The 14,657-nt window shown below is 48.1% G+C and overlaps 1 protein-coding gene across 1 annotated transcript in view; it reads right to left on the reverse strand.

Annotated features, from left to right (window-relative positions):
* Positions 1-4,222: 4,222 nt before the first annotated feature.
* Positions 4,223-14,657, reverse strand: part of LOC119461143 (mucin-5AC-like) — a 239,650-nt gene continuing 229,215 nt past the window's right edge. The window contains 3 exon segments of the mRNA XM_037722351.2: positions 4,223-9,097; positions 10,809-13,043; positions 13,045-14,562. Coding sequence (XP_037578279.1) covers positions 8,464-9,097; positions 10,809-13,043; positions 13,045-14,562 — 4,387 coding nt within the window. The 3' untranslated portion in view covers positions 4,223-8,463.

Below are 14,657 nucleotides of genomic sequence, written 5' to 3' on the forward strand. Positions count from 1 at the left end.
CCTGCGTGAGCCGGGACCCATATCAATTCAATTGGGGTGGGTTCTTCTTCACTATCTTGTTGTTTAGGGGAGAGTAGGGGATGCAGTAGTCGTAGTGTGGCTGGGGCCACGATTCCACATGCAAAGTTGGATATGGCGGTCTTTGAGTCGCTGATTATGGTTGTAAATCCGGCTGCTGCAGTGAGGGCAATGGCCGCCTCTTCTGCCTCCGCCGAGTTGAGGGCACGCACAGAACAGGCCGTCCGTATTGGTGTTGCTCGGGGAGTAAATTGGTTGTTGTTATTGTTGTTGATTATCTTGGGGAGGCTAATTACGCTAATTGCGTACGTGTTATGTGGCAAGGAATATTGAGCAGCGTCGACGTATGCTGCTTCGGAGTTGGACCCGTGGGTTTTGTGCAGGGCTTGAGCTCTTGCTTTTCGTCTGCCGTCGTGATGACCTGCCAGCATGTTCTTTGGCAGTGGCTTGATGATGAACCTCTTTCTGATGTTGGGGGGAATGGTGGCAGGATCGTTGTGCGTTGGAGACACTCTGTGCCCGATGCGGTCCAGGATCCAACGGCCTGTCTTGCTTCCCTGTAGTCGGTGAATGTGCGCCATGCGGTGTGCTTCTAGAAGTTCTTCCACGGTATTGTGCAACCCCAGGCTTAGGAGGTGCTCGGTAGGGGTGGTACGGATGAGCCCCAGCGCAGATTTGTACACTTTGCGAATGAGGCGGTCCAGTTTTGCTTTTTCAGTTTGGAGTAGATGTAGGTAGGGAAGGGCGTAGGTGAGCCTTGAGATGACAAAGGAGTGGATGATTTGGAGTTGCTCCTTCTCCTTCATACCTTGCTTGCGTGCCCTCACTCGGGTGATTAAATAGACTGTCTGATTCACTGCTATGGTGAGACGATCAATGGTGAAGTTGTTGTGGCGATTCTTTTGTACAAAAAGGCCCAGGACCCTCATATAATCCACGTGAGGTATTGCAGTGTTGTTGACGTACACGTTAATGTTGGGTAGTGGGGTTTTTATTCTGCGCCGGTCTGGGAGTCGCAGTATTAGTATCTCCGATTTGCTCTGCGAGCACTCTAAACCCGCGTCACTCACATGCTGGACGACTGTGTCGGCTGCCTTCTGCAGGGTCTCTTCGACTTGTCCGTCGGATCCCGTGGTCATCCAGAGCGTAATGTCGTCGGCATAGAGAGTGTGTCGCAGGCCGGGTATCTTGTCGAGTTTGGATGGTAGCGACTTCATTGCGAGATTAAATAAGAAAGGTGATAAAACTGCTCCTTGAGGAGTGCTGCGATCTCAGAGTTTGATCGGTTTGGAGACTAGATTGCCCACCGAGAGTTCGACCATACGGTTGGATAGAAAAGTGCATATGTAATTGTACGTGCATTCTCCTGGTTGCAACTCGGCCAAGCTGTTTACTATGGCAGTGTGCTTCACGTTATCAAATGCTTTGTGAAGGTCTAGGCCAAGTAAGGCTTTGGTGCTTGCACCACTCTCTGGTCTTAGGAGATCATGGTGCAGTTGGATGAGGGCATCCTGGGTGGATAGGTGAGCTCGGAAGCCTAGCATAGTGGGGGGAAGTAGGTTGTGCTCTTCCGTGTAGTTTTGTAGACGGCAGAACACGACGTGTTCCATTAGCTTGCCCAAGCAAGAGGTCAGGGATATGGGTCGAAGATTTCCGAGGTCGAGTTTCTTGCCGGGTTTCTGTATAAAGGCGACTCTGGCGTGTTTCCATTCCGGGGGTAATTGTCCGGATTTCCAGCATTCGTTCATGTACTTGGTGATGGCCCCTACCGACTTTGAATCAAGGTTTCGCAGCGTCTTGTTGGTTACACCGTCGGGGCCGGGCGCCGATGTTGTACGCAGCTTGTGGAGCGCGGCGCCGACCTCTGCCTCCGAGATGTCGGCGTCCAGTTCTTGGTTGGGGATTCCAGTTTATTGTGGCAGTTGTACTGTTGTTGCATTAACGCTGCTGCTCTTCTGATTCTGGTGGGAGGTATTGATGTACCGGTTGGCGAGCTCCTCCAGCAGCTCTTCATCGGTACCCGGATATTGGTGGATTATACGATCGAATTGCTTGCGTACTGCCGACTTGGAACTACCGGGGTCAATGAGGTGTCGCAGCAGATGCCACGTTTTCTTACAGCCCATCTGGCCATTCAGGCTGTTGCAAATTTGGCCCCATTGCTGGCGTTCGAGTGTGGCGCTGTGGGCTTCAATGTCTCGTTCGAGTTTCGCGATGCGACGGCGAAGCTTCTTGTTGTGCCGTTGATGCCGCCACCTGCGCATGAGGCCTTCGTGCGCTTCCCACATGTGGAGGAGGCGGGAATCTGTCGTCGGCTGGTCTTGAGTGACCTCCATTTCACGCGTCGCGGTGGTCACGTCCTGCTTTAGCGACTAAACCCATTTGTTTATGTCCGAAATGGTGTCGGGTGCCGCTTCTTCGCGCATTTGTCGGAAATTGTTCCACTCCGTGATTCGCGCAGTGGTCTTGGCTCTTTTGTTGGTGGATGTTGCAATGGTAGTGGAGAGGATGCAGTGATCACTGCCTGCCCAGAGGCCCGTGTTTTCCCATCGAGCGCACGGTATGTTTCTGCACCGCGTCAAGTCTGGCGAGGTATCCTTACACACGCTGTTTCCGATCCGCGTTGGCTGCTGTTGGGCGTCGTTCAGAATGGTTAGCTTTAAGTCTTGGATGGCTTCCCATAACCGGACGCCCTTTGGGTCTGATTTGGGATAGCCCCAGTCTGGGTGTTTAGAGTTGAAATCTCCAATTATTAGTATTTGTGCATCTTTGGCTAGCGCAGATGTTTTTCGAAAGATGTGTGGGAAGTCTGTTCCCCTAGTTAAGAAAACAAAAAAGTTAAGAAAACGTGGTTTCTGGCACCCAACCCTTTGTACAGGACCGCATTACATACGCTAGATACTGCCTGAACAAGTTTTTTAAAAAAAATTGGCTGAGGTTTAACTCTTGTAAACCTAGTTATCACGAGCGAAAGGTCTGTTTGGGTTAGTTTTGCAAAGACTATTCACATAGTACGTGTTTCATTAATGCACACTTCCGCGCTTGGTAAGCTTCTTCTCTATAGCGGGCTAATCTGGCCTCCCTTTGCTCCGGTGTTTCAGCAGCGAAGTTTGCCTTTGCTTGAGATTTCGCAGCCTGCCGTCTAGCTATATCTACTGGATGATTGGATTCAGGCTATCGCTTGCGCTGAAGCACACGCACAGACGGCCCAGCCTGCGTGCCATCCATGGCGAGACTGAGCGATCAAGCGCCAGCCTCGCCTAGTCACGTGGTACCGCAGCGGCGAGGCACCCAGCGAGCGCAGCTGTGATGCCTCTCCGCAGCGGATCACGTGGTGTTACATCACAACTGCCACATGCACTCCTGTGGCTCAAGGTCATTGCAACGCGATGAATGAGCTTGCGAAACATGGCGCAGTAGTGCTTTCACTCCAAAATATTGCTTCCGAGTTCTTCCTAACGTTTGTTCATAATATCACTAAAGCTAACTTCTAGTACTCTAAATTCACGGTATACGACATGCATGCTCAAAGGTCCTAACATGCCACATATTGCTGTGATGCATCATGTACAAAGCAAAAATAAAGCTCTCTAATCCCGCCAATAATCAGACAGTTACACCCAGAACTGTATTCCACTGTGCAAGGATATTACCTGTGCGCTGCAAATGACTTAATTGTGAGATGGAGTGTAGTCACTGACATGTGCCAGTCAGTTGTCATTGGTCCTCTTGTAGCACATGGCTGCGCTTATGCCCGCTTCTTCTACACAAGCCAATCACCATCACTCATTTGGCCAAATTCCAGAGTTGGGCATGCAGGTGTCACTGAGTATGGAAGAATAGAAATAAGGCGATGCACACTTTATTGGGAGCAACCTCGCCTGCATTTTTGACAGGGTACCCGACCAGGCTAGTTGATCAGGTACTTGAATGGGAACACCATGTGTAATACCACGGTGTTCCATGGTGTTACTAATCACAGCATGCAACCGGACAAGGACGATAACATGTGTGCCGAGTTCGAGCTGTTGAAAGTCGTCACTCATTTTCGTCTTTTCTTTCTCATCACTTTAGGTTGCACGTTGTGATTTGCAATACCATGTGTATTCTTGACTTGTCACTGAGTACGTGTACTGAAGTAGAGAAGGCATGTAATATGAAATGCCCAGTCATGTCAAAATTCAATTGAGGAACACAAAAGAAGTATGTATGAAATGCTCTTTAATGCTGATTAAACGTGATTCTAAGGACATAGCTGACATCACCTTTGATACAGCCGCCTCGTGAAACATCAATTCGCACGTGGCTGAAGACAGCAACTGCTTCTAACATTACATACAATGTTCAATGCCACCCGAGAAGAGCAAGACCCTGGATGTGTAATAAAAATAAGTTTGTATCTCATGTACACTTTTCTAGGGCTCACGGCGATCCCTACCACAGGATCAGTCCTGCGAGCGTCTCGTAATTTTTCCCGCTTACCCCTGTAACTGCCCGAGTAAATGTGGCTGCTATTAAACCATCACTCCCAAAGAACCGGTAAAACATTTAACGAGGATAGAAAGTCGCTTCTTCAACATTCGTACATGCGCTATCCCCGAAGCAAAAAGTGTTCCTAAGGCACACTGGGCAGAAATTTCCGAGAAAGAGCGTCCAGACGTACAGTAACAGAAGTGCAAGCTTAAGAATAGAGGGGAGACTAGAAAACGCACAGGGCTCCCTACACCATCAGAGCATGTGCAAACGTAACTTTGTGACCGTGCTGGCAGAGGAGTTGGCGATCTTGCAGGAGTGCAAGATAACCTAAACACACTGAGGAAACTAAAAATTATGAATGTAGCAAGAAGGGAACCCACTGGGATACACATGACATGAAGCTGTCTCACACTTCACGAGAAGCTCTTAAGTTAAAAATTAAAATGCTCATTACGTTTTCACAACCTTAACCCAATTATTCTGGAATGCTCCTACACTTGAAATGTCAGCTTCAATTCTGGTAGTGGAATTCAGTGCCACAGTTTTACTGAAGTAGTCACTGTGCTTCCATAACACTTCTTCACAATTCCTGCAATGAGGAGTTGCTTAACAAACAGGCCTCCTATTTAGCACCTTCAAGCAGATGACACAAGTGCATGATAATGAAGTTATTGTGCGGCAAGACATCACTGGGAGCATTAGGAAAGACCAGTGACTACTATCTAAGCTGAGGAAACCTGCTGCCTTCCACTCCCAAATGTAGAGATGGTACATTAAGTGGAAAAACATTCAATATGAACATGGGGGATCAGCCTAATGATCAAACTAAGTGCTCATGCAAACATTGACCTAATGATGATGCCGGTATCTTGGGAAATCCTTCGTGCTGAAATCTAAAGCGGTTCCTGCACAGGTCAAATCAACAATTGTGTCATTCAGTCTCCTCAGCTAGGGTCACCAAGTTACGTCTGCCATAGATTACGCGAACCAAAATTCTCAAGACAAAAACGACATTGGCATCCTTGAAACCACGATCCGTTGTGCAAACAAATGCAAACGAAGGAGAGAAAAAGCTATGCAGTGGCTTCCAGTCAGGCATTCGCAAGCAAAGGTCTACTGGAATTTTTTTTTTCAACCCAGCTAGCTTCCTTCTTCATGATCCTTGCAGTGACACACGCACACCACATCTTGTGCATGAAGGTTAAGTGATGATTCCAATCACACTCACACACGTACATGGCTCTATGTCCCTGCTGTGATTCCGCTTGAAAGAAAAAAAAAAAAGTAAAACGATCCACGCGACCAGTCGCGGGTTTACTGGGAGAGGACAATGAAGTCACACTGTCACACCTAGTTTCTGACACTAGGTTCAGCGTGACGATGAGGTGCGGTACATGCTTGACGTGCGGGCACACCCCAGGGAAAGAAGGTGAAACGATGCTGTGTATGGCACATCACCAAAAGAGGTAAAGAGAAGTGAAAACACTCGCTAGAGAAGTTTAGCTCGCACGTTGTACATGTTATCTTTCGTGGAATACCGGGTGATTGAAGGCCCAGACACAAGCAGCTACATTGGTGGCACCATCTTGTACCGCATAGTTAAGTGGAGAGGACATAGTGCTACTATTGCAGTGACCAGCCAGTATTCTACTCAGATGTTGGTGTAAAGTGTTTGCGGTGACGTAATCGTCAACATGCAGCTTTTCTTTTTAATTCACTTTTGGCAAGAACGCTTGTGTAACAACAAAAAAAAAATTAATATTTCAGTGTGGGTGGCCAAAGCACCACAAGCTGGCACTATTGGCATTGTTACTGCCGTCCACATCTCTGGTTACCCGGTATTCTGTGAAGGGTAATGTGTACAGGGACAAGCTAAAATTCTCTGCTGACAGTTACAGAAGCAGTGTGAATAGGAGATGACATGCTGGGTTAGTTATTTCTGGTGGAAACTGTAGATTGCACTAGTCAAAACTTTAAGTGTTTTGTATTCTCTCCATGCCAAGTTTCTGCGACTACAACATACAGTTTCACCATGAACAGTATTTAAGAAGGTTACACTCAATATCCAAGTAGTCATGAATGACAACTGTTCCTCTTGGACATTACCTATTCCCATAACAAAAATCATTGGAAAGAATTCAGGTCACCATATTTAGGTACCATCGGTAATGAAACCTTTCAATACTGGAAGTACTGCATCATGAAATCACTACAGTGGAACAGCATTCAACCACTGCGTAAACATGCAAACAGGCAGCCACTGTACGCACAATAAAGTCATTCACCGAGCTTTGAGTAGGGTCTAAACAATGTCATTACTGCAGAAAGCATATGTACCACAGATACTTTCTGAATTAATGAGTGCAAGTGAAGTACTTCTACAAGCATTTCACTTGTATTCAAATAAGGAGTTGGTATACAGGTCTAATCCTAATCCAGCCTTTGGTACTGATACCCTAAAATCAATAACACACCCCAACGCATCCAAAATTTCAGCACACTCCGACAAAAATGGGAAGGTTACTATGACACCAAGCACCAGAAAGCATTCCAATTGTAACAAAGCATAAATAAGAATAACATAAATTGGCTTTATATACATAGTTCATTCAATGCTAAGAAAAACCGCATGGCAAGCTAGTATCTTAAAGGGCCTATAGAGCAACCAGTCATTGCTGTAGGTATAAAGTGAAGTTAAGTTCCCCGCTTAGTAGCTTGGCAGCTTCATTGCTGATAAACAGCAACATCAGCGTCCTTGGGAAAATGTAAATAAAGAATGCTGCTTAAAACCATTAGTGCCAAGCACTCCAAAGTAACAAAGCTCATACAGGCGTCAAGATGACACAGTATATATATGAAATGTTTTTTGAATACCACAGAAATATTACACCCCCCCCTCCCCCCCCCCCTATAGTACCACATCACAGTTGGTACATTTTAGAGACGACATTACAGAGAATAACCAAGTTTCAAAGATACTAATCGATTCCTTCGTCGTACTAATAAGTGGATCCATGAGTCTAATGTGCAACTAACTAAGGTGCCACTGGAGTGCCTGCCTTCCACGTAGTATTATGGTCAAGAGGTAAAAAGTAGCCCATACTTATGCTCAGCGTGCCATACCACTGCTAATACTTAATACATTTAAAAAAAGTATTTTAATGTGAAAAAGCGTCACACAGTAATAGGTAAAAAATTTGATGACACCGGAATGATCTGCGCACTACAAAATGATATGAATTCAAGTTACTACGTAAACGAACGCTCATGTACATTCAAACATTCTGTGTGCGTGCAAAAGTATCTCCAACCAAAATAATGCATGATGCTATCAATGTGTTTGCACTTCTCTAAGCCAGCCACTCTTTCATGCACTAGGGCTACAAAAAGAAAAAAGTAATAATGCTCCCTATAAGTAAAACGACCTTCCTGGCTAATGTACATACACACCCGATTGTACTCTACCTATGTTTGAAAATAAAGCCATCGGGGCTTGGACGCTAAAAGCAGCAGAAATGAAACTAAACGATGAATGATGATTACTAAATGTCTAGTCAATTTCAGAAAAGCGCAGCCTACGACTGCTTGAGAATGCTGCAAATGGTAAATGGAACAGTTCTTAAAGAGCTGCCTCACAGGACAAAGTGCACGCCTGCCAAGAACAAATGTGAAACTGCAAAAGCAAAAAGAGAGAAGTAGCAGAGCCCAGAAAATAGGCGAGCTAAACATTTTTTTCTCCCCCCAAAACACACAACATTATGTGTGGTCACCTTGTTTTTCAAGGCAGCAGTCCTAACGATGTTCTTTTCTGCCTTTACAATCACAACCTTGGCAGTAATGTATAGACAACAGTGAGCTGTTGGTTCAAAAGTAAAAAGAGACCGGTAAAGAAAAAAAAAGAACACCTTAAAAGCACCGGCATGAGTGCAACACCAGTTTCCAAGTCTGCTCACGCCATACACCATACACTCACACCCAGGTGCTCGAAGGTGAGGAATGCGTTTGAACACTACTTCCCGAGCCAACGCCCGCATCACCATCAACCTTGTTGTCCACCATTGCAGAGGTTCTGTTTCCTTCACCCCCTTCTTCTTGACAGTCTTCCAAGATAGGCGGGTACATGAGGTCGTAGCGATGCTGGAGCGACGATCGCGATCGGCCACCCCGCTTCAAAGGCACTGTCGAAGTCCATGCCGCCTGGCCACCGGCGCCGCTGCTGCTCGGACTTTCCACCGGGCTCGGGGTGTTAACGGGTGACGTCGGAAGTGATTGAACTGCGTTTTCGGCGCTCCCCTTCCTGCCGCAGGAGCCTGGCTTGAGCAGTTCGACGGCTGACTTCCTCTCCAAGTTGTTCTGGCTGGTGGACGTCTTTGTTTGCAGGAGGAGCTTCTTGAAGTCGAGCAGGCTCGTGGGCTTTGCAGGACCTAGACGGTCATTCGCGAGCGACCGCCGCTCCAACGGGCTACAGACGCGTGCTGCGGTGACATCACCCGACCAGCTGCGACGGTCACGGGCCCCACGCGGGCTCAGGAAGCCCGTCTCTGCGAGGCCACCCCGGCTTGGCGTGCTCGGGCGGCTGGTTACAACCAGGGGAGAACTTGATCTGCGAAAGTATTGCACAATGTTTTTAGAGCAGTATGAAACCATGTCAAGCCAAGCAAAGCTTTCTGCAGTTTTTTTTTTTTTCTGCAACATGTGGAAACATAAAAGTTCTGTATGTGCAGTCCAACCTCATCATAACGAAGTTATGATGCACGCCCACTGGCATGCATGTTGAACATGCATATTCATTGCATGTTGACATCGGCAAGATACATTACATACGTTGTCTGCACCATATCGCTATTAATGGCCACTTGAAAGCAAGTGGGACCAGTTGTGATCGAAGAGGTGCCATCTTAGTGGCCACTTGAAAGCAAATGGGACCACTTTACCAACCACTTGGCAGCAAGTAGGACCAGTTGTTATCCAAGTGGTACCACTTCGAGCCACTTGAAATCCCACTTCAAATTTTCGCCTGGGAATAGATTTACTTCATATATCGAATATAATATTCATTATATCCATGTTTGTAAATGAGGTGCGAGTGTGTTACAATGTGAACGATCAGATATTTTATGTCCCACTATGTTCCAGAATGTCACAGAAAACATAGCGCAGCTTTTGAAGTAGATGTTTATTTCTACTTGCCCGGTGGCCATGAACACACTTGTTCTGCAGCTGTTGGTATACTATATGATAATGGAGCGTCATAACACCTAACTTCCGGCCAGAGCACTCAGGTCTCAGTTGGTTTTCTATGGGCTGCTGCATTAAATGCATATGCTAGCTGGTACGTACTGCGAATTGCAATAGTTTTCAAGCATGGAGTCAGCAAAGAGACTAAATTTCGTTACAGGCAATGCGTCTGCCCTTTAATCACTTTGCTAAATTTCAGGCTCACGGCTGAAGTCATGAGGAGATTAAACTTTCTTGCAAATCCCATGCTCCTAAAGCTGTTGTGGCCGGCAGTACAGTCTTGGTGTTGCCATGATAGGATGCCTGGATGTAGCAGTGAACCGCATCACTGGTGGCTACATCTTGCGATGCTGTGCACAACCGAACAGCATGAGCATCCTCTTATCCTTATCTACTGGTGCAAGCGATGCAAGCTTCTCAGTATCGTAATTTTCACTGCAAGGAAGTGTTGCATAGCAACACAGCAAAAATGTCCCAGCATATTCTTGTTTGAACACAGCGTCACCAGACATAGCCACAAGTGCTACTGTTCATGTTCCTGTCTTGGTATTCTGAAATGCTACTGCTAAAAAATGAAAGTACTGCATAGACCTTCCATGTTCTCTCTGTTGGAGCTGTGCATTGTAGCCCCAAAACTTTACGAGGAACTTGGAGCAGTAGCGCATCTTATGCTCAAGATCCAAAACAGCCATTAGAAACTTTATTCGGGGCCAAGATTGATGCTGAGGTAATGCCCACCTCCAAAATAATGAAAGGCTGCAATACACAGATAAATACAGAGAGACTTTCAGGTGGCTGTCCACACAAGACCAGCAAGGAGTCAATCATTTGGGCCAGAATAACATTCACCACTGTCTTCTCTGAGTGTCATGCATATCACTGGCATATTGTTAAATGCACCTTCCGGTCAGTGAAGAGGACTAGAAAGTGTGCCAAATGTCGAAGAGTGCCAGCACTTTCAAATTACGTCCAAGCACTATCTCTTGTCACAAGATAGAAAACCTAACGCTTCACTTTAACTGAAAAGCCACTGCCACAACCCAATATACTACAATGATGTGCCTCATAGTTCTTACCTTGATGACAGTGGTGATTGGGCCATATCCGTGTCAGTCCTGATGCCATGTTTTTTCTTGGACGTATGGATGGCGGCAAAGAGATCTTCTGTGGACATAGGTTTTCGTGGCGCCAGCTCACGAGTGATTGACGTGCTGCTGCTGCTGTCTGGGGACTTCTCCGATCCAGAACTAGAAAGGCTCGTGGAAGACAGTGCTGTGGGAGAACCTTCCTTACGGAGATCTCGTAAACTGTACGGCGGCTCAATTGTGGCTGGCATGGGCATGCCAACGTGGTTGATGCCCTGGTAGGAATTCTGCGGTGAGCTTGGAATGTACACTCCTGTCATCTGCCTCTGATTGTCGAAGGCTGTCCTTGATCCGAAGTGGCCTGGTCCAGCAATGCTTTGGGGTTGCCTCAAATTCTGCATGCTGTGAATTGGCTGTGGAGGGCTTCGAGGACCCTGCCCATACGTGGCTGATGGAACTGAATTTTGGGCAGATTGCATATATTCTGCCCTAGCATGGTCAGGTGCCAGCAGGCGGGTTGAGCTCATTGGGCTCCTTGGCACCGGCGACTGCCGAGAAAGAGTAGAAGGATAACCGTGGGGCAAGGGCCCACCCTGACTGTAGGCATGAGTTTCACGAATGCCATTTGCTGTATGTGGTGTGTGGTTAGGAATTGAACTTCTAGGGTCAACTCCCCTTGGAGTTCCTGACATCCCGATTTGCTGACCAAGGGGTCCCCGTACCAGTGATTGGCTAGGCTGGTATGGAGCCCTCGGTATGTAGGATGAATACTGGTTCCTTGGTGCATTTCCATCAAGATGATCATGTGCTATCATGCCTGAACTGGCTCTGTCTGGAAACTTGTACTGGTTTGCAGAATTGTGGTGCTGTATATCAACCGGTGTCATCCTTCCATTGACCAAATTCTCGTCATGGGGACTGTGCCTGTAGGCCTGAGGTGGCATGTGTCTTGGCACTGAAGCGTAAGCAGCGCTGTTCTCCATTCGATGACCCTGGGGTGCGTAATGCATAACTGGTGTTGGGCTCCTTGCAGTGTTTCTAGACACCGGTGTGGTCTGACCAGAGTTCCATGAAGACACCGGGCTGGAAGCAGTAGGACGACCATTATGACTATGCGCTGCTGGGAAGGGAGCATGGCTTGGAATGTGGGTATTAGTAGGTGATGAGTGCTGCTGCACCGGAGTGGTCCTGCCACTAGGATGAAGGCGCGACACAGGTGCCTGAATCATGTACGAAGGTGGCATGTGCTGTACAGCATTTGAGGGGCTAGTAGATGACGTCGGTGGAGAAGCTGGCAACCCCGACACCCAGCTGGGCCCAACTGGTTCCCTTGGGGAAGGCTGCAGTGGAGTTCTTCTGCCGGGTGAAGTTGTCGACGGCACACTGATAGGTGAAAAGTGGTGCAGAGGCGTCACGCGACCTGAAGAGTTGTTTTCAGAGATAGGAGTGCTTGCACCGGATGGCCTGTTTGAATACGGGGTTGAAATGGATGCAGGACGTTGAACTGGAGTAGTTCTTCCCGAAGACTGACTGCTCAAGTAACCTGATGCAGAAGGCTGAGGCGTGCTCCGGCCAGACATGGTGCCATGAACGTGTCCCGATGTGGTAGGCTGTGGGGTGCTCCTTCCCGACAATGGAAACTGAGGCCTTGTGCTTGGTGTGGATGAGCTGTTTGGAGGACTGCTCAACCTAAACATTCCATCCCTGTACTGCAAAAGTGGCCTCGTGTCAGGAGATGTCACAGCACCAGACACAGAGTACCGAGTCCTTGGAATCGTGCTGCTTGTGTACGTCTCCACTTTGCCGCTGGGGTCCAGCCGGACATAAGCACGCTGATTCAAGCCTGGTGCAACAGGCATCGATGCAGGCAAGGTCATGCACTTACCCGGAACACCAGTGCTTCCTGAAGGTACATGCTGCACAGGGCACTTCATCATGTTGCCGTCACGATGCCTTCCCAGTGAATTAGAACTGTAAATGACCTTGCCTTCAGAATCTAGAGTCACTCTTGCACCAGCCCTGCTGTAGGAAGGTGTCTGTGCAAAGTCGTTACTTGCATCACTGATCGCACTTGGCTGTCTTGTGGATCCTTGTTCTAGCACTCGGCTGCTGTAGGTAAGTGGAGGTGGAGGAGGGGGCACAGCAGGGGGCGTTGTCTGTGGACTTGTCTGTGGGCTGCTCTGTGGACTGCTCTGTGGACTGGAAGGCTCGGGTGAAGAGTGGGCTGCAGTCTTGCGCCTTACGGCTGGTGCCACTCAATGTGAGCTGTTTGACATTCATATCGCGACCTGCTGACTTGGCAGGTGATGGTGGGCTTGGTGTAGTTGGGGTCCTTGGAGGAGAAGAATTTTTAGACAGATAGGAGAGGAATGGCGATCGTGTCTTGCTCATAAGTGAGGATGGTCTGTTCAAGTAGAACGGAGAGGAGGTGGGTGATGGAGTTCCTTGCTTAGGAGATTGTGCAGCCTGAGGACTAACAGACGCTTTTGTGCTTCCCGCTGGCTCCTTTCTGCTGGTAGTCACAGCTGCCGAGCTGCCATGCGCTGCTGGTGCAGTTCTTGCCTCTGAACTTTTATTTGTCTCCCTCTTATTTATCTTTTTAACTGGTGCATGCACCGGGCTTTGCTTTCCCTTACTGCCACGTGGCACACTGGACGCTCCTACATTAAGTTCACTTCTGTTTGCAGTGTTGGGTAATACTCCCTGCGTGTGGTCACTGTCGGCAGACGAGAATGAACCTAGCACAGGTTGCGGCTGCGGTGTAAGCGGTGCATTTGGCTGAGAGACAACCGCGTTAAGAAATGGCATGTCTCGCGCAGACTGCACACCGTACATGTTGAGCCTCGCTGAAGGTTCGTCGGCTTCTTTGTCCATGTTGGGATGTTTTGCTTCTGCCGCTGGTACAGCACTAGAAGGTGGATTGGTAAGCTCATTTCCTGCTCCCGGAGCACGAGAGAGGTTAGGCTCAGACAAGGGAGAGTTCTGCCCAGACGCCCGCTTCTCCGCATCTAGACGGCAACTGTCCTCGTCACTGGGCTCAGGAGACACCGCACATATGGAAGGGTACCTAAACGAGCCAATAGACGTCTTCCTCCTCAGACGTTCACCAACCTCACAGTCCGATTCCGATATATCACCGGCAGACACAGGTGGAGAACTCTCCTTTTGTGAAGGAATTGGTGACAGCGTTCTCACGCTGGACAACCTTGGTGGGGGCAGCGGTGGCGCCCTCGATCTTTGCGTAAGTGTGCTCGCAATTGAGCAGTTGTCAGTTCCCGTGTCAGTTGCATTCTGCGAGAGAAAGCTGTTTAGACTCAGGTTTCCGATTGTGTCTATAGACGTCTGCGATCCCCTGTCACCAGAAGCACCTAGTTCTCCATTTTGCTCACCGGGAAACTTGACAAGGCCATGCTTGAGACCACTGTCTGTATGCATTGATGTGTAATAGCCATCAGTGTCAACCGAGTATACTGAGGAGTCGCCATCGTCAATCGGATTAGTAAACACGTCCGAGCCAACGCTGATCTTCCGAGTTCCAGGCGACGAAGATGATTTGGAATCAGAATGACAAGCTTCGGGTGTTATGGTTCCCGACTGGCTTTCTTGGTCAGTTGAAGTGGAGTTCATGTTAGAGCGGGCAGTCAGTGGACCCTGGCCAGGCTGCTTCCAAGACGATGCAAGTGTAGTTGCGGTCAGGGCAACGGAGACATCCGATGTATAACCGGCTGTTGTCCCATCATGAGACCTGAAATGCAGAATAAAAAAGATTATGTATACAGCAGCCGTAACACACAAGAGCAATACAAACTGTCGATGCACCAAACTGTAGAGTCCATGCAA

The sequence above is a fragment of the Dermacentor silvarum genome, chromosome 8, assembly GCF_013339745.2.
Source record: "Dermacentor silvarum isolate Dsil-2018 chromosome 8, BIME_Dsil_1.4, whole genome shotgun sequence".
NCBI classification, from domain to species: Eukaryota; Metazoa; Arthropoda; class Arachnida; order Ixodida; family Ixodidae; genus Dermacentor; species Dermacentor silvarum.